The following is a 19,004-nucleotide window of genomic DNA, read 5'->3' as shown; positions in this document are numbered from 1 at the left end:
TAGGGAGGCTGGAGGAGTAATGGAGACAGAATTTGATCCACTGCATTCATTTTCATTTTTTAGCCCAGATTTCTGCTAAAATATTACTGCAATTCTGCTCTGTTCAAAATTTTTTAAAAATCTGCTTAAATATATACTCATTTTTGTTTTCTCTTTCTTCATTTTTCCCTTTTTGCTTCCTGTGTAGGCACGGGGTAGTAAGGTAAGTTTCTTTTCTTTATAATAATCCAAGATAAAGTGTTTTTATTACAAAGCTTTGAAAGTAGAGTTGTACATTGACACAGCAATTAATGTTTAAAATAAGGTGCATTATGGAACATACTGTTTGTTAAATTGGCAGTTTGTTACTGGGCAGTGAAGGAATTAGGGGACAAATAAAGAGCTAAGTACACAGTGTGAGTAGCTGGGCTGGACATAAGGTAGAAAAGCATGGAGTCGGGAAGACAAGTCTTCCCTCTTCCTCCTGATTGAAGAACAGCTCTTCTGAGGTTACTTCAGTCCAATGGCTGAAGTAACCTCCATGGACCTTTCATGCAAACCCCTGTGAGCGAGAGAGATGTAGAATCCATGCTGTGTTATGTACCCTGCCCAAATACAACCCATGTCTGCCCACTCCCACCCTTTGAGTGAAACTGATATCCACGTTGCACATGAGGAGGTTGAACCCCTTGCATGCTTGCCTGGCCCCCACTTGCACAGTGGAAGCATAGCGCTTCTATTGCTAAGGGCTCCTCTGCCGTGTTGAAGGAGAGAGCTGCATTGTCTCTTAGTACACTATTCCCATTAACACTACTTTGTTCTTGTTGCTGCTGAGTATTCTTATGAAGGGAAAGCCAGTATTTCTCACTGAACTCCAGAACATATCAGAAAGAAAGCAGACTATACCTGCTCATTACTGTGATAGTGCTCAAAAAATATATAGTATACATCCCGATGCAGGGGTTTACAGTGCATAAGGAGTTAATGAAGATCATTCCTTTGATATTTTCCATTTGTTCACTTACATTTCAGTTGAGTATACAATATACATCAAACAGGGAGTCTCTGATAGTCTGAGGTATGAGTAAACTTGATACATCTGCCTAAGTATTACAAACAAGTTTAAAATATCACCTGTAAAAATATTTATTGTTTTTACATCAGCTTTGACTAAATATACTCATAGGACCACAGAGATGTACGGAAGTAAAGTTGTGCTTCTGAGGGGCGGATGTCCCCCATTTAATATATATATTTTAAAACTTGTGTGTAAACAAGACATTATATCTTAGAAGTTATCTTAACCTTTTTAATACATAGTGCAGCAAGATTACGTTTTTATATAGGGTAGAGAAAAATGAATATTACCAAGTAATGGAGGTATAAGACTATGTACATTTGTGATATAGGTATTATGACACTAAGTGCAATACTCAAGATGTTTGTGATGGTAACTATGCCTGAGTTTTCTTTGTGGTCTTATGCATCATTTTTCCTATGTTGTGCTCTTTATATTTAGTAGATAAAAGTAATGTAATTTTGTTTTACCTGCATAATTAATAGTGTTTTGGCTTAACTGTTTTATTTCGCCTTTGGGGAACAGTTTCTCTACTTTCCCTTACCAAGTAAACATGATTTTTGCAACTTTGTGGTGACTTTGTCACCACAAGCAGCAGAAATCTTGTATAGACATTTAATATTAAAAGGAAGATGATTCTACAGATGTTTTTGAAGCTTTAAATATTTGGGACTATTTGTTCCCCTACAGTGCAAGGGAGCAAAAGGACAAAAACTAGAAAGAAAAGGGGTTTAAAGGAGTATGGAAGGGGTGGCTGGCCACATGAGGTGCTCCTACCTCATGGCATAATTGCCTGCCTTCCTGCTGTATAATTTGCACTGCAGAAGAGCAGGACAGGGAAAAAATTGAATGATCTGGTGGAACAGCTGCTTTGTATGGCTTGTCTCTCAATGGAAATGGGTCCAGAAACGTTGGAAGGTGCAGCTGCTCTGAGCAGCATTAACTCATGCTATCAATTATATGACCCCCAGAAGAGGAGTTCCTGGCCACTAATGCCAATATATCAGGCAGGAGAGACAATGACAACACAAAAACTGTACCATCTATTCTTTTGTTCTGGGGATGGCAAGGAAAAGTGTGGCACCAAGAGCCACAACTGCATATAGCTTGAAATCTTTGGGGTCTTTGCTATTAATTCCTGTGTGTCTTTGGCTGATGCAAGTAACGTTGGGTACCACCCCTTACCTCCTCCACCATGTTACTTACGCAACAGTGTGACAAAGAAATGTGATAGTATTTTGATTTTCCAAGAGCTGATAAAATTATAAGGTAAGTATTCTCTTACTATGCAGTTTTATGTAAGGAAAGCATGTGACTCTTCATTTTCACTGGAAACTCTTTATTTGGATATAGTAGGTGCCCTAGTAGGCATTTCCAATGAAAATGCAGTTTTGAAATACTCAAAAATGGAAGTGGAGAATTTTTTCTTTCTTAGTCCTGAATTCAAAGTAACAAACTCCCTATTACTTGAATAGTGATATAAGATAAAAATTATCATACAGTTGAGTAAAGTTAATTTACATAAATTGCTTCTGACAAGTGGGTATTCACCCACAAAAGCTTATGCTCCAATACATCTGTTAGTCTATAAGGTGCCACAGGACTCTTTGTTGCTTTTTAATTTACACAGTATCCTATAAAGTCTGAGCGCTTAAGGGAGTTAGATTCCCAGGTCCTATTGAAAGTTGGTGGAAATTGTGTGATTAACTCCTTTTGATCTCTTTGACTGTGTCAGCCTAAAGTGCTCTGAAGGTTGATATTAAAAGTAGAAATGGACCAAAACTTTACATTTCTGACCTGATGATTTTTTACAGAATATGTGGGTGTTAGAACTCAGGGGTTTGGTTCAACCTATACAGAGTTAGAGGTCAGTTGCAAAGTGTGAATACAAATCTGAATTTCCAGAAAATTTAGGGAGAAATTGGATGCAGAGTTTTGTTTTGGGCCCATTTCTAATCAAGTCATGTTATTCTCTTGAGAAACAAAGTGTTTTCACATAGCTGTGACTTATCATTTGTATTGCTATGTTTATTGAGCCATTATTTAGAATGATAAAATGCTATGGACTGTAAGGTAACACTCACATGTGACATTTGAATGATTTATGTCTTCTAAGGTGTGTGCATCATTTATCTATTTTGTCTGTGTGGCACTTTTATATATTTGATGGGTCTCAAAAGACTGGGAAACCATTTTTAATGATGAACCTTTTCTAAATGTTTCTCTCTTTTCATCTGTATTGTTGGGTTGTTTTGTGATATTTGACTGGACATGTTTTCATAAGAGAGAAAGTTTGGGGTTTTAGGAAGGTTATAGAATGGCTCATCATAAGAATGGGAGTGTGAAATCAAGGGAGTATTGCCCAGTTTGTATAATGCAATGAGTAGTATGCACAAATGAGACTGGTTAAAGTGCTATAAAAAAGCAGTGTTATTTTCTTGAAACTTAAGGCCAAGAATTTCAAAAGTGATTAGTGATTTTGGGTGCCTCCATTTTTGGATGCCCAAACTGAGATCCCTTTAAGGGGCCTGATTTTCAGAAAGTATTGATCATTGTATCCACTCGAAAATGCGCTCCTTCTAAGGTGTCTCAAATTAAGCATCCAAAATAATTAGCCACTTTTGAAAATTGTCGCCAATGTGTATTTCTCTGAAGTGACTCTTAAAGAATGGCTTCCTTAGGTTCCGTGATTGTCTCTCAGTTTACAAGTAAAAAAGTACCAGACAATCCTGAAGATTCAACATGAAATATGTAAGTCAAGTAGGATTTTTTTTCCTGAGTCATGTGTCGTCCCCAGTAATAAATATTTTTCTACAAAGTGGCCTATTGTTGAAGGTATTATCCGACCCCAATAAGAACTGTGAACCTTCCAGAAAAGTAGTGTTTGTTAGGACTATATGAGCACTCCCACTTAGCTCAGAATGTTAGGAGCTGAAGTTGTAAGAGAAGTGTGGTCCTCAGTAGCTTCAGTTCCTTCCTTTCCAACTATTGGCTCTGAGACCAGTCACTATTATCAAGCTTCAGGCTGGCAAACACTGTTCTGAGGTTGATCAGATGATGAGATCAGTACCATTGTCTGTGTCTGATGGCGGGGTATCCTTAGTGCCAGGGATTTAGGTGATCTCTCTGCTCAGCCGTAAACTGCGTACTGCTATTTGCGTGAGTTCCTCACTGTCAGAGTGTCTAAGCACTGGGGGAGTCTCCAGCTAAGCCATCGCCTGTCAGTGCTGAATTTTCCTCCCAGTGCTATGCCCCATGTTTAGTGAAGTCTGTTTACTCGTCCCCTGCTGTCAAGCAAAAGGGCAAACAGGAGCTGATCCCAGATGGGATCTGCACCAGGGAACTTATTTCCACTGCGGAGAAAAAAGAAACGTTGCTATGGATATAGAGGGTACATCAATCATTGAAGGTCTGGGTTCTGAAGATACTTCTGATCTTTCATGGATAGCAATTCCCAGGGTTCTGTCTGGTTGTCCCTACTTTGGAGACAGTGTAGGCTCCCAGTGATGATGCCCTTTTTGTTGTCTTTAATTAGATATTTATGCTATAAGGGTGCAGGGCATATTTGAGCACCTCATGAACATTAATTCCTCTTCAACTGCTTGCTCATCTTGATTCCATTGTAGGTGTGCACGTGCCCACGTGCGCGGTCTTTAGAGATTTTTGCCTTAGCGGTGTCATAACCTTAGTCCCAGATTTGGACCTTAGCGTCCAAAATATGGGGGTTAGCATGAAAACCTCCAAGCTTAGTTACCAGCTTGGACCTGGTACTTGCTGCCACCACCCAAAAAATTAGAGTGTTTTGGGGCACTCTGGTCCCCCTGAAAAACCTTCCCTGGGGACCCCAAGACCCAAATCCCTTGAGTCTCACAACAAAGGGAAATAATCCTTTTTCCCTTCCCCCCTCCAGGTGCTCCTGGAGAGATACACAGACACAAGCTCTGTGAATCCAAACAGAGTGAATCTCCCTCTCTGTTCCCAATCCTGGAAACAAAAAGTACTTTCCTATTCCCCCAGAGGGAATGCAAAATCAGGCTAGCAAATCCAACACACACAGATCTCCCCCCCTGATTTCTTCCTCCCACCAATTCCCTGGTGAGTACAGACTCAATTTCCCTGAAGTAAAGAAGAACTCCAACAGGTCTTAAAAGAAAGCTTTATATAAAAAGAAAGAAAAATACATACAAATGGTCTCTCTGTATTAAGATGATACAATACAGGGTCAATTGCTTAAAAGAATATTGAATAAACAGCCTTATTCAAAAGAATACAAATCAAAGCACTCCAGCACTTATATTCATGCAAATACCAAAGAAAAGAAACCATATAACTTACTATCTGATCTCTTTGTCCTTACACTTAGAAACAGAAGACTAGAAAGTAGAAACTACTTCTCCAAAGCTCAGAGAAAGCAGGCAGACAGACAAAAGACTCAGACACAAACTTCCCTCCACCCAGAGTTGAAAAAATCCGGTTTCCTGATTGGTCCTCTGGTCAGGTGCTTCAGGTGGAAGAGACATTAACCCTTAGCTATCTGTTTATGACACGCCCCCCAAATTGCAGACAGTGGGGAAGCTCACTGGCGGCGATTTCCTTCTAGAACTTTAAAATAAACAGATTACTACAACACATGCACCTTTACATATACTACTAAGTATATAACTAACAGACTTTTACATTTTAAGAACACTTTTTAACTACTGAATTTTGGGAAACTTTCACGGGAGAGTGCATCAGCTACTTTGTTAGAAGCTCCTGTGATGTGCTGAATTTTAAAATCAAAATCTTGGAGAGCTAAACTCCAACGAAGAAGTTTTTTGTTGTTCCCCTTGGCAGTATGAAGCCACTTTAGTGCAGCATGGTCAGTTTGTAGTTGGAACCGCCGTCCCCAAACATATGGGCGTAGCTTTTCCAGGGCGTACACAATGGCATAGCATTCCTTTTCACTGACTGACCAGTGACTTTCCCTCTCAGACAGTTTCTTACTGAGAAACACGACAGGATGGAAGTTGTGATCCGTTGCTTCCTGCATGAGCACTGCTCCTATACCACGCTCAGATGCATCTGTGGTTACTAGGAATGGCTTGTCAAAGTTCGGGGCCCTGAGTACAGGGTCAGACATGAGCGTTGCCTTAAGTTGGGTAAAGGCCTTTTGACACTCATCAGTCCACTTAATGGCATTTGGCTGGGTCTTTTTGGTCAGGTCGGTCAATGGGGCAGCGATTTGGCTGTAGTGTGGTACAAATCGCCTGTAGTATCCGGCCAAGCCTAAGAAGGATTGGACCTGCTTCTTGGACCGTGGGACAGGCCACTTTTGGATAGCATCCACCTTGGCCTGTAGGGGGTTTATGGTTCCTCGACCCACCTGGTGCCCCAGGTAAGTCACTCTGTTTTGGCCTATTTGACACTTTTTGGCCTTAACAGTTAGTCCTGCCTGCCTGATGCGCTTAAAGACCTTTTCCAGGTGTAGTAGGTTTTCGGGCCAGGAGTCTGAAAAAATGGCCACATCATCGAGGTAGGCAACTGCAAATTCTCCCAGTCCAGCTAGTAGACCATCTACCAGCCTCTGGAAGGTGGCGGGTGCATTTCGAAGGCCGAAAGGAAGGACATTGAATTTATACACCCCCGCATGGGTGACGAATGCTGACCTTTCCTTGGCAGGTTCATCTAGCGGTACTTGCCAGTACCCCTTGGTTAAGTCTATTGTAGAGATGAACTGGGCACGTCCCAACTTTTTCAATAGCTCATCGGTACGTGGCATTGGATAGTTGTCCGGACGAGTTACAGCATTTAGCTTACGGTAGTCCACGCAAAAGCGTATTTCCCCATCTGGTTTGGGTACCAGAACCACTGGAGATGCCCATGCACTGGTAGATGAGCGGATTATACCCATTTGTAGCATGTTCTGGATCTTCCGTTCTATAGCAGCTTGGGCATGAGGAGACACTCGGTAGGGTGGGGTTCTGATTGGGTGAGCATTACCTGTATCAATGGAGTGGTATGCCCGTTCAGTCCGTCCTGGGGTGGCTCAGAACAATGGGGCGAAGCTAGTGCACAGCTTCTTGATTTGTTGCCGCTGCAGACGTTCCAGGGTGGTTGAGAGGTTTACCTCTTCCACGCCACCGTCTTTTTTTCCGTTGTAGTAGACACCGTCAGGCCACTCAGCATCATCTCCCTGGACTGTAAACTGACAAACCTGTAAATTTCTGGAATAGAAAGGCTTGAGAGAATTAACATGGTACACTTTAGGCTTTAGTGAGGAATTGGGAAATGCTATGAGGTAGTTTACAGCTCCCAGGCGCTCTTGGACCATGAATGGCTCTTCCCATGATGCTTTCATCTTATGGGCCTGTTGCGCCTTCAAGACCATAACCTGGTCTCCTACCTTGAAGGAACGTTTTCTGGCATGTCTGTCATACCAGGCCTTTTGCTCTTTTTGAGCATCCTTTAGGTTCTCTCTAGCAAGGGCTAAAGAGTGTCGGAGGGTGCTTTGTAGGTTGCTTACAAAGTCCAGAATGTTAGTTCCTGGAGAAGGCGTAAACCCCTCCCATTGCTGCTTCACCAACTGTAATGGCCCCTTAACCTCGTGACCATACACAAGTTCAAATGGTGAAAACCCTAAACTGGGATGTGGTACAGCCCTGTAGGCAAACAGCAACTGCCGCAACACTAGGTCCCAATTATTGGAGAATTTGTTGATGAATTTTCGTATCATGGCCCCCAAAGTTTCATTGAACGTTTCCACCAGGCCATTGGTTTGATGGTGGTACGGGGTGGCAACCAAGTGATTCACCCCATGAGTTTCCCACAGTTTTTTCATGGTCCCTGCCAGGAAATTAGACCCTGAATCTGTAAGGATGTCGGAGGGCCAACCTACCCTGGCAAAGATGTCTGTTAGGGCCAGGCACACAGTGTTAGCCCTGGTGTTGCCTAGAGCTACTGCTTCTGGCCATCGGGTAGCAAAGTCCACTAAAGTCAGTACGTACTGCTTTCCTCTGGGCGTCTTTTTTGGGAAAGGGCCCAGAATATCCACAGGTACTCGCTGAAATGGGACCTCAATTATGGGGAGTGGCTGGAGAGGGGCCTTGACCTGGTCTTGAGGCTTTCCCACTGTTTGGCATACCTCACAAGACCGGACATACTTGACAACGTCCTTGCCCATCCCCTCCCAATGGAAGGACTTCCCCAACCGGTCCTTGGTTCTGTTCACCCCAGCATGGCCACTGGGATGATCATGGGCTAAGCTTAAGAGCTTCCCCCGGTACTTAGTTGGAACCACCAACTGTTTTTGCGGCTGCCATTCTTCCCGGTGTCCACCAGAAAGAATCTCCTTGTATAAAAGTCCTTGGTCTATAACAAACCGGGATCGATTAGAAGAGCTGAGAGGCGGTGGGATGCTCCGTGCCGCCGCCCAAGCTTTCTGAAGGCTGTCATCCGCTTCCTGCTTAGCCTGGAACTGTTCCCTTGAGGCTGGGGTCACCGGTTCTTCCTCAGACTGTGGACTTGGGCTTGGTCCCTCTGGAAGCGATGTAGGTGATGGGGTTGTTTCCGTTGCTGGTGAACCGCTCTCCGCTGGTGCACCTGAGGGTATTTCAGGCTCTGGCTGAGCCTTTTGGGTATGGCTGTCTTTGGCTTCTGCCAGTTCTGGCTCGCTGGCGCCCTCTGGCGTTGAGTTTGAAAATGTGGTTGCACTTGCTGGTGCTGGTTGCTGTTCCTGTTCCGGGCCTGGGACTGGAGATGCTGTGGCTGCTTCAGTGGTAGGCATGGAATCCGGGTCCACTACCTCTGTCTGGGTCTCTGGTAACACAGACGGGGCCTCTGTGGACGGCTCAGGAACAGGAATGGGTCTGGAAGCTTGCCTGGTTTGGCTACGTGTAACCATTCCCACTCTCTTGGCACGCCTCACCTGGTTGGCCAAGTCTTCCCCCAGTAGCATGGGGATAGGATAATTGTCATAGACTGCAAAAGTCCACATTCCTGACCAGCCTTTGTACTGGACAGGCAGTTGAGCTGTAGGCAAGTCTACAGCTTGTGACATGAAGGAGTAAATTGTAACTTTGGCCTTTGGGTTGATGAATTTGGGGTCAACGAAGGATTGGTGGATAGCTGACACTTGTGCCCCCGTGTCTCTCCACGCAGTAACCTTCTTTCCGCCCACTCTCAAATTTTCCCTTTGCTCCAAGGGTATTTGAGAGGCATCCGGGCCTGGGGATCTTTGGTGTGATGGTGGTGTAATGAATTGCACTCGCATGGTGTTCTTGGGACAGTTGGCCTTGATATGTCCCAGTTCATTACACTTAAAGCATCTTCCATCTGATGGGTCACTGGGCCGAGGTGAGTTACTGGAGACTGGTGAGGTTGAAGGGTAGGGTATCTGTGGCTTTACTTGGGGGGTATGTGGGGTCTTTGGCTGTCCTCGGTTGTAGGGTTTATGGTCTGTGTGCCCCCTGGGGTAATCGTTCCCCTTGACAGTAGCTTTCTTGCTTTCTGCTAGTTCCATCCATTTGGCTCCAATTTCCCCCGCCTCAGCGATATCTTTGGGATTTCCATCTTGTATGTACCGTGTGATGTCTTCAGGAACACCATCCAAGAACTGCTCCATTTGTATGAGGAGGTGCAGTTCTTCCAAGGTTTGAATGTTGTTTCCTGTTATCCAGGCCTCATAGTTTTTTGCAATGTAGTAGGCGTGTTTGGGAAATGACACCTCTGGTTTCCACTTTTGGGTTCTGAAACGCCGACGGGCATGATCTGGGGTTATCCCCATTCTGTATCTGGCCTTGGTTTGAAAAAGTTTATAGTCATTCATTTGCTGCTTAGGCATTTCAGCTGCCACCTCTGCTAAAGGTCCTCTGAGCTGTGACCTCAATTCTACCATGTACTGGTCTTCGGGAATGCTGTACCCAAGACAGGCTCTTTCAAAATTTTCCAAGAAGGCCTCGGTGTCATCACCTGCCTTGTAGGTGGGAAATTTCCTGTGCTGTGGAGCAATAATTGGCGCCGGGTTGTTAGGGTTGGCTGGCACATGCAGCCCAGCTTTTGCCAACTCCAGTTCATGTTTTCTCTGTTTTTCCTTCTCTTCATTCTCTTTTTGTTGTTTTTCCATTTCTTTTTGGTGTTTTTCCATTTCTCGGCGGTGGGCCGCCTCTTCTTCTGCTTGTTTCCTTCGGTAGGCCACCTCTTCTTCTTCTAGTTTTCTTTTGTGTGCTGCCTCTTTGATTTGTTCTTCTCTTTCTTTCATCTCCATCTGTCGCCTGTGTTCAGCTTCTTTGATTTGTTCTTCAGCCTCAATTTTTGCCTTAGAAGTCATGGTTCCTGTTTTCTTGTGTTGGGGTGCCCTCCGGTGTTTATCTTCTGAACTGCAGGTTCTCTGTTGCCTCCTGAAGTCTGCCTAGCAACAGTGCCTTTAGCTAATTTTCAATGTTAAGTAAACCTGAAAAACCACTTTATTTGCATTCATATAGTGCTGGTAATGACTCTCAATGGGAGTGCTATTGTGTGACAAAAGACCCTCAACAGTCTCTTAATGGCTTCTCGCTTAACATGCAAGCCACAAACTGCCAGAGAGAGCAGAAAAAAAAATTCTCTCTGGTTCCCTTTTAAAACCACACTGTTTCTCTCTGCTAAAAAGCCCTTAGCAGAGAAGAGAAAAATATAATATTCCTACTGGCTTCTGGATTCTGTCTATATCCCACCTGCTGCCACTCATGTCATAACCTTAGTCCCAGATTTGGACCTTAGCGTCCAAAATATGGGGGTTAGCATGAAAACCTCCAAGCTTAGTTACCAGCTTGGACCTGGTACTTGCTGCCACCACCCAAAAAATTAGAGTGTTTTGGGGCACTCTGGTCCCCCTGAAAAACCTTCCCTGGGGGACCCCAAGACCCAAATCCCTTGAGTCTCACAACAAAGGGAAATAATCCTTTTTCCCTTCCCCCCTCCAGGTGCTCCTGGAGAGATACACAGACACAAGCTCTGTGAATCCAAACAGAGTGAATCTCCCTCTCTGTTCCCAATCCTGGAAACAAAAAGTACTTTCCTATTCCCCCAGAGGGAATGCAAAATCAGGCTAGCAAATCCAACACACACAGATCTCCCCCCCTGATTTCTTCCTCCCACCAATTCCCTGGTGAGTACAGACTCAATTTCCCTGAAGTAAAGAAGAACTCCAACAGGTCTTAAAAGAAAGCTTTATATAAAAAGAAAGAAAAATACATACAAATGGTCTCTCTGTATTAAGATGATACAATACAGGGTCGATTGCTTAAAAGAATATTGAATAAACAGCCTTATTCAAAAGAATACAAATCAAAGCACTCCAGCACTTATATTCATGCAAACACCAAAGAAAAGAAACCATATAACTTACTATCTGATCTCTTTGTCCTTACACTTAGAAACAGAAGACTAGAAAGTAGAAACTACTTCTCCAAAGCTCAGAGAAAGCAGGCAGACAGACAAAAGACTCAGACACAAACTTCCCTCCACCCAGAGTTGAAAAAATCCGGTTTCCTGATTGGTCCTCTGGTCAGGTGCTTCAGGTGGAAGAGACATTAACCCTTAGCTATCTGTTTATGACAAGCGGTATCCATGAGACTGGCCGTGGCGCCCCCTTGAGTGCCACATCGTGCACTTGGATATCAGGCACCACCGTTCCTACTTCCTTTCAGTTCCTTCTTACCACCCGAGGTGGTCAGTCAGAGCACCTTTCCTTGCTTGGCAAGGGCTAGCAGTTTTGTCATCTTGGAGTTGTTTCTTAAAGCCTTGTATATAGTTATTCTTAATAGTTAGTGTTAAGTACCTGTTAATAATTTAGTTGTTAGTAGTAAAGGTCCCAGCAGGCACTTTGCCCCGAGAAGGACATGGCCTGATCTCTGGGTTTTAAGCCCTGCACAAAGTGTAACAGGCCTATGCCTGTCAGTGACCCTCACAACAGTTGTCTCAAGTGCTTGTGGGAGGCACACATCAAAGACAAGTGCTGTATCTGTAAAAACTTTTGGCCCGGCATGCAAAAAGAGTGGGATATTCAACTCCGGGGTCTCCTTTCAGAGTCTGCCCTCCATTTAGTGTCCAAGCCATCTCGGCACGACTCGCTGAGCACCTTGGCGTTGGTGAAGAGTGCACCCCGGCACCGGGCTCCACCTGGCACCACTGCCTGTCGCTGGTACCAAAAAAGAAGGCACAAAAACATGGCTCCCCAGTGCTGGCAAGAAAAAGGAACTGCCTTGGGTCATCTGCTTATTTGGAGCCCCACAGTCGGCCTTCACTGGTGCATGACGGAGTCCTCAAAATTGCCAAGGCCATCTGGCAAACATCCTCCTCCATATTTCTCACCTCAGAACAGGACGAAAAGCAATACTTTATCCCAGCCAAAAGTTTTGAATATCTCTGTACCCACCCTCCCCCTGGCTTGCTGGTGGTCTCGGCGGCCAATGAAAAACAGAAGCAGGGGCACTGCAGTCGACCCCGAAAAACAGAGGCCAAACAGCTGGACTTATTTGGAAGAAAAATTTATTCCACCACCAGTTTACAGTTTTGGGTGGCAAACCATCAGGCCCTCTTGGGCCATTATTTCTTTAACTTACGGGACTCCCTCCGTAAGTTCAAGGAGTCCCTTCCTTGGCCAGTGGCTCAAGAGTTTGACACTCTGGTACAGGAAAGTACCACAACAGCCTGGTGCGCACTGCAAATGGCCTGAGATGCAGTGGACTCGACAGCCAGGGTGGTAGCGTCCATGGTGGTGGTGAGGCGCAGCTCCTGGCTTCAAATAGCTGAACTTTCACAAGAGATGCAGGCCTCCACATCAATGTGAGGGAGCTCAGAGCAGTCCGCCTGGCCTGCCAAGTGTTCTTGCCACATGTCAGAGGCAAGGTGGTGCAGGTCCTGATGGACAATACAGCCGTGATGTATTACATCAACAGGCAGGGAGGTGTCAAATCTTCGACCCTTTGTCAGGAGGCGCTCAGCCTTTGAGACTTTTGTGTGCGGCATGCCATTCATCTGGTTGCAGCCCACCTACCGGGCTCCAGGAAATTCTGGCAGATTGCCTCAGCAGGACTTTCTCATCTCGCCATGCATGGTTTCTCCATCTGGAGGTGGCTGACATAATCTCCCAATGGTGGGGAACTCCCCAGGTGGATCTGTTTGTGTTCAGACAGAACAGGAAGTGCCACAAGTTCTGTTCCATCCAGGGTCTGGACAGAGGTTTTCTTTCAGAAACTTTCATCATCCCTTGGTTGGGGACACTCATGTATGCCTTTCCACCGGTGCCGTTAATCCACAGGGTCCTGGTGAAAGTCAAGCAGGACAGAGCAAGAGTTATCCTCATGGCCCCCGCATGGCCCTGTTAGCACTGGTTCGGCATGCTATTGGACCTTTCGGCAGCTGCCCCTTTTCCCCTGCCTCTTCAGCTGGATCTGCTGTCGCAGAACCATGGCAACCTGCTGCATCTGACGGCTTGGCCCCTGCATGGCTGACCACAGAAGAACAGGCATACTTGGCCTGTGTTCAGCAGGTTTTGCTGGGCAGCAGAAAACCCTCAACCAGGGCGGCCTACTTAGCAAAGTGAAAACAGTTCTCATGCTGGACTTCGGAGAGGCACCTTCAGGTCAAGCAGGCCTCACTGAAGGAGTCTTGGACTACTTGCTGCATCTCAAGCTTCAAGGGTTGTCCCTCTCGCCCATCAAGGTCCACCTGGCAGCCATCTTGGTGTTGTATTCCGTGCTCCAGGGCAGGTCTCTCTTTGCCCATCCTATGATAGTGAGGTTTTTAAAGGGTCTGGAGTGCCTCTATCCGCACATTCAGAATCCTGTCCCTTCCTGGGACTTGAACTTCCTGCTCTCCAGGCTCATGGGATCCCCTTTGAGCCTTTGACTATCTGCTCCCTCCTGCTGCTCTCCTGGAAGGTTTCCTTCCTGGTCACTATAACTTTGGCCCGGAGGATGTCTGAGATCAGGGCACTCACCTCAGATCTGCCCTATACGGTTTTCTTCAAGGACAAGGTCCAGCTGTGCCTGCACCCAGCGTTTCTTCCCAAAGTCGTCTCCCAGTTTCATACTGGCCAGGATATATACTTCTCAGTCTGAAGCTTCATGCATCGGACGAGGAGTGCAGACTTCACACCCTGCACATCAGGAGAGCACTGGCATTCTACATAGATAGAACCAAGCCATTCTGCAAATCGATGCAGTTGTTTGTGGCAGTGGCAGACAGGATGAAAGGTTGCCAAGTGTCTGCTCAGCGAATCTCATCTTGGATCACGGTCTGCATTCACTGTTATGAGCTGATGAAAGTGCCTCCACTGGCGATTGTGACAGCTCATTCAGTGAGGGCACAGGCATCATCTACCTCTGAGCTCGTTTTCCCTGCCAGCTTGGGACTCCAGAATCTGATCTTGTTGAGCAAGACATACTATTCCACTGCAACACGGACCCAGGTCTGGTGCTCGCCCCCAAAGCTGTAGACTTTAACCAGAAACTGCTCAGCAAGTCATCTATCTCCAGCACCCAGATACCCAGCTCCCAATGGGATCCAAACCCCAAATAAATCCATTTTACTCTGTATAAAACTTATACAGAGTAAACTCATAAATTGTCTGCCCTCTATAACACTGATAGAGACATATGCACAGCTATTTGCTCCCCTGGGTATTAATCACTTATTCTGGGTTAATTAAGAAACAAAAGTGATTTTATTAAGTATAAAAAGTAGGATTTAAGTGGTATCGAGAAATAACAGACAGAACAATGTAAGTTACCAAGCAAAATAAAACAAAACACGCAAGTCTAAGCCTGATACATTAAGAAACTGAATACAGGTAAATCTTACCCTCAGAGATGTTCCAATAAGCTTCTTCCACAGACTACACTCCTTTCTAGTCTGGGCCCAATCCTTTCCCCTAGTACAGTTCTTGTTTATTCCAGCTCAGGTGGTAACTAGGGGATTTCTTATGACTGGCAGCCACTTTGTTCTGTTCCACCCCCTTTTATATCTTTGGCATAAGGCAGGAATCTTTTGTCTCTCTGGACCCCACTCCTCCTTCTAAATGGAAAAGCACCTGGTTTAAGATGGATTCCAGTACCAGGTGACATGGTCACATGTCCTGTGAGACCCCAAGCTTCCATTCTTTCCATCCTGACTCACATGAACACAGGAAGGCTTACAAGTAAAGAAAGCCATTTAAGAAAGTAAAGAAAGCACAGCAAGTTTGAGACGATGTTGGCTTTGGTGGAGCAGTAGTTCAGACTGCAAGACAGTAAACTCTGAGCCCCCTCCGAGGATTCTGCTTGTGAGTCATCTACAATGGAATCTACATGAGCAGGCATTCAAAGAAGAAAAAACGGTTACCCATCTTTTCATAACTGTTGTTCTTGGAGATATGTTGCTCATGTCCGTTCCATTACCTGCCCCTCTGTCAGAGTTGTCGCAAAAAGAAACCAAGAAGGCATAGGGCTGGCGGCGCCTGATATACTGGCACATGAGTGTGGCACTCAAGGGGGCACCACAATCGGATCTACGGATACCGCTAAGGCAAAAATTTCCGATGACCACACGTGAGCGTGCACATGCCTACAATGGAATGGACATGAGCAACACATCTCGAAGAACAACAGTTATGAAAAGATGGGTAACTGATTTTTTTATTCTCAGAACTCCTGTGTGTGAAGTATCATATCCATTTTACAGTTGGGGAAACTGAGCCACAGTAATATTAAGCAACTTGTCCAAGGTCACACAGGAAATTTGTGGCAGTGCAAGGAACTGAACTTAGATTTCCTGAATCCCAGTTCAATGTCTTAACCACAAGAACTTCCTTCCTCACCTTGGGGTAGTTATATGCAGATACCCTTTTATTCTTGCCCGTTTAATCTGTAGAGGAGGTAATCATATTAGCAAAGACTACCCTCAACTTCATGGTGGTTAGACAATGAGAAGGAACCAACTGAAAAGTCTCCTCCTTTAACTCACTTTTCTGTCTCCCCCAGGAGGGCTAATGTGTGATCTCCTTCTTTGCCACATCTATTTGTGGATACTGTCTTTTCTTCACCTTTGTGTATATCCATAACTTGCTGGAATCAGATGAGGAAGACAGGAGGTAACATCAAAAAGTCTTTAACTATTATATGTGATATACCTATCTCATAGAGCTGTAAGGGACCTTGAAAGATCATTGAGTCCAGCCCCTTGCTGTCACTAGCAGGACCAAGTATTGATTTTGCCCCAGGTCCCTAAGTGGCCCCTTTAAGGATTGAACTCACAGCCCTGGGTTTAGCAAGCCAATGCTCAAACCATTGAGCTATCCCTCACCCCAAGCTTACAAGAAAGCTGGCAGGGGTTATGCTTCTATTGATGATGCCATCATGTCCACATCTGTTACCTCAATGGCTTTCAGCAATCTATACCAATTATTGGTATAGATGTTTGAGAGCTGAATCTGGAGGTTGCAACAGTCCAATGAAAGACATTTCCTTTTTGATATACAGCATGTGAAGGAGAAATGAAGACTTAAAGGGGAAGGATAGCTCAGTGGTTTGCACATTGGCTTGCTAAACCCAGGGTTGTGAGTTCAATCCTTGAGGGGCTACTTAGGGATCTGGGGCAAAATCACTACTTGATCTGGCTAGTGAAGGTAGGGAGCTGGACTTAATGACCTTTCAAGGTCCCTTCCAGCTCTATGAGATAGGTATATCTCAAATTATATATTATATGTAATAGTTAAAGACTGTTTGATGAATAGAGTTTATTCAGGACAAGTCAGAGCATTATTGCCAGAATCTTGATTTCAGACAATTTACAACATTATTGAGGTCTTCAGACAGTACCCCACCACCACAGCACAGAATTGCTTGAAGCTCCTTGGACACATGGCTGCCTGTGCATATGTAGTACAGCACGTGAGACTGAGGCTCAGGCCTTGCTGGCATCAGCATATTGACCAGGCTGAGACACTCTGGACAAGGTAGTTATGCTTCCATCACAGGTTCTTGAGTCTCTCCAGTGGTAATCCACAAGCAGTGTGCATGGGGGTCCCCTTCTCCAAACCACATTCCTCACTGTCTCTGGTCACTGACGTATCAGCAATGGAGTGGGGAGCACATCTGGGAGAGCTCAGGACTCAGGGTCTCTGGTCCCAAACAGGCTCTTGCTTCACATCAACTTGAAGGAGCTGAGGGCAGTTCATCTGGCATGCCAGACCTTCCAAGCTCACTTGGAAGGGAGATGTATGTCAGTCATGACAGATAATACAACAGTGATGTTTTATGTAAACAGAAAGGGTGGAGCAGGCTCCTCTCTCCTCTGTCAGGAAGCCCAAAAGCTCTGGGACTGCTGCATAGCCTACTCAATACATCTGGAGGCATCCTACCTCCCCAGATCACAAAACAAGCTGGCAGACCATTTCAGCAGATCTTTCCACAATCACGAGTGGTCCATTCGCCTAGACGTGGTGAACAAGATTTTCCAATGGTGTGGAGTTCCCCAGGTCGACTTGTTCACCACGAAACACAATAGGAAGTACCTGCAGTTCTGCTTCTTCCTGAATCACAGTCTGAGCTTGCTTGCAGACGCATTCCTCCTTCCCTGAAAGGACCAGCTGTTCTACATGTTCCCACCTATTCTGCTAGTCCACAAGGTTCTCCTCAAAGTCAGGAGGGAAGGAGCCTCAGTGATACTGATAGTGCCAGCCTGGCCCCGCCAGCACTGGAACACCACGCTTCTGGAGCTGTCAGTGGACACCCCAATCATCCTGCCCTTAGTTCCGGACCTGATCACCCAGGACCATGGCAGGCTCCAGCATCCCAATCTAGAATCTCTTCACCTCACAGCTTGGAAGCTTCATGGTTGAACCTGTTAGAGCTAACATGCTCGGGACCCATTAGGGAGGTCCTCCTTGGCAGAAGGGCATAGGTGCCAGCTTCCTCTGGGCCCAGGGGGTGCTCAATCCCCCACTCCATTTCAGGCCCCACCCCATCCCACCCCTTCTCCCAAGTCCCATCCTTTTCCCACCCAGTTCTGCCCCCTCCCCTGAGTGTGCCCGGTCCCCACTCCTCCCCCTTCATCCCAGAGCCTACTGCATGCCGTGAAACAGCTGATTGAGGTGGGCAGGAGGGGCTGGGAGGGAGGGGGAGGAGTTGATCAGCAGGGCTGCCAGTGGGCAGGGGCGGAAGGTAAACTGGCTGCCAGTGGGTGCTAAGCACCTGCTAATTTTTTTCCATGAGTGCTCCAGCCCTGGAGCACCAACAAAGTCAGTGCTTATGCACCAGGGCCACCTACATGGCCAAATGGAAGAGATTTGCAACATCAGGGAAGTCTTCACGGAGTAGTACCTCCCTGATGCAGTCATCAATACTCTTCATCTTTGACTATCTCTTACACTTAAAGCAGCAGGACCTGGCTGTCATTTTGGCTTTCCACCCAGGAGTGGCAGGCCAATCAGTCTTCACTAACCCAATGGTTGGGGGTTTTCTTAAAGGACTTGACAGCTTATACTATCAAATTTAGCGACTGTTCCCTGCTTGGGACCTTAATCTGCTTCTTTCAAGGCTAATGGCGGTCCCCTTTGAACCCCTAGCAACATGCTTATTACTCTGTCATGGAAAATGGCATTTCTGGTGGCGATAATCTCAGCTAGAAGGTGTCTGAGCTCAAGGCCCTAACATACGAACCCCCATATACCATCTTTTATAAGGATAAGGTGCAGCTTCAGCCTCACCCAGCCTTTCTTCCAAAGGTCGTCTCTCAGTTTCATGCCAATCAAGACATTTTTCTCCCAGTCTTCTACCCTAAGCCACATGCTTACAGTTGGAAGCAAAGACTCCACTCCCTGGACATTTGAAGGGCACTGGTCTTTTATATTGAATGGATGAAACCATTTCAAAAGTTTGTCACAGTAGCAGACACAATGAAGGGCCTCCCGGTGTCTTCCCAAAGAAGCTCATTGTGGACCTCATCC

General features: G+C 45.7%; 1 protein-coding gene across 4 annotated transcripts in view; it reads left to right on the top strand.

Annotated features, from left to right (window-relative positions):
* Nucleotides 1-19,004, top strand: part of EML5 (EMAP like 5) — a 301,390-nt gene that overhangs the window by 224,834 nt on the left and 57,552 nt on the right. The window contains exon 28 of one of the 4 annotated variants that reach the window (XM_050953200.1): nt 188-202. The exons of the other annotated variants lie outside the window; for them this stretch is intronic. Coding sequence (XP_050809157.1) covers nt 188-202 — 15 coding nt within the window. The remainder of the gene's footprint in view (nt 1-187; nt 203-19,004) is intronic. 4 annotated transcript variants of the gene reach the window in all.

The sequence above is a fragment of the Gopherus flavomarginatus genome, chromosome 5 (genome assembly GCF_025201925.1).
Source record: "Gopherus flavomarginatus isolate rGopFla2 chromosome 5, rGopFla2.mat.asm, whole genome shotgun sequence".
NCBI classification, from domain to species: domain Eukaryota; kingdom Metazoa; phylum Chordata; order Testudines; family Testudinidae; genus Gopherus; species Gopherus flavomarginatus.
The sequence above is the reverse complement of the archived record's forward strand: the minus strand, read 5'-3'. Positions and strand labels throughout refer to the sequence as shown.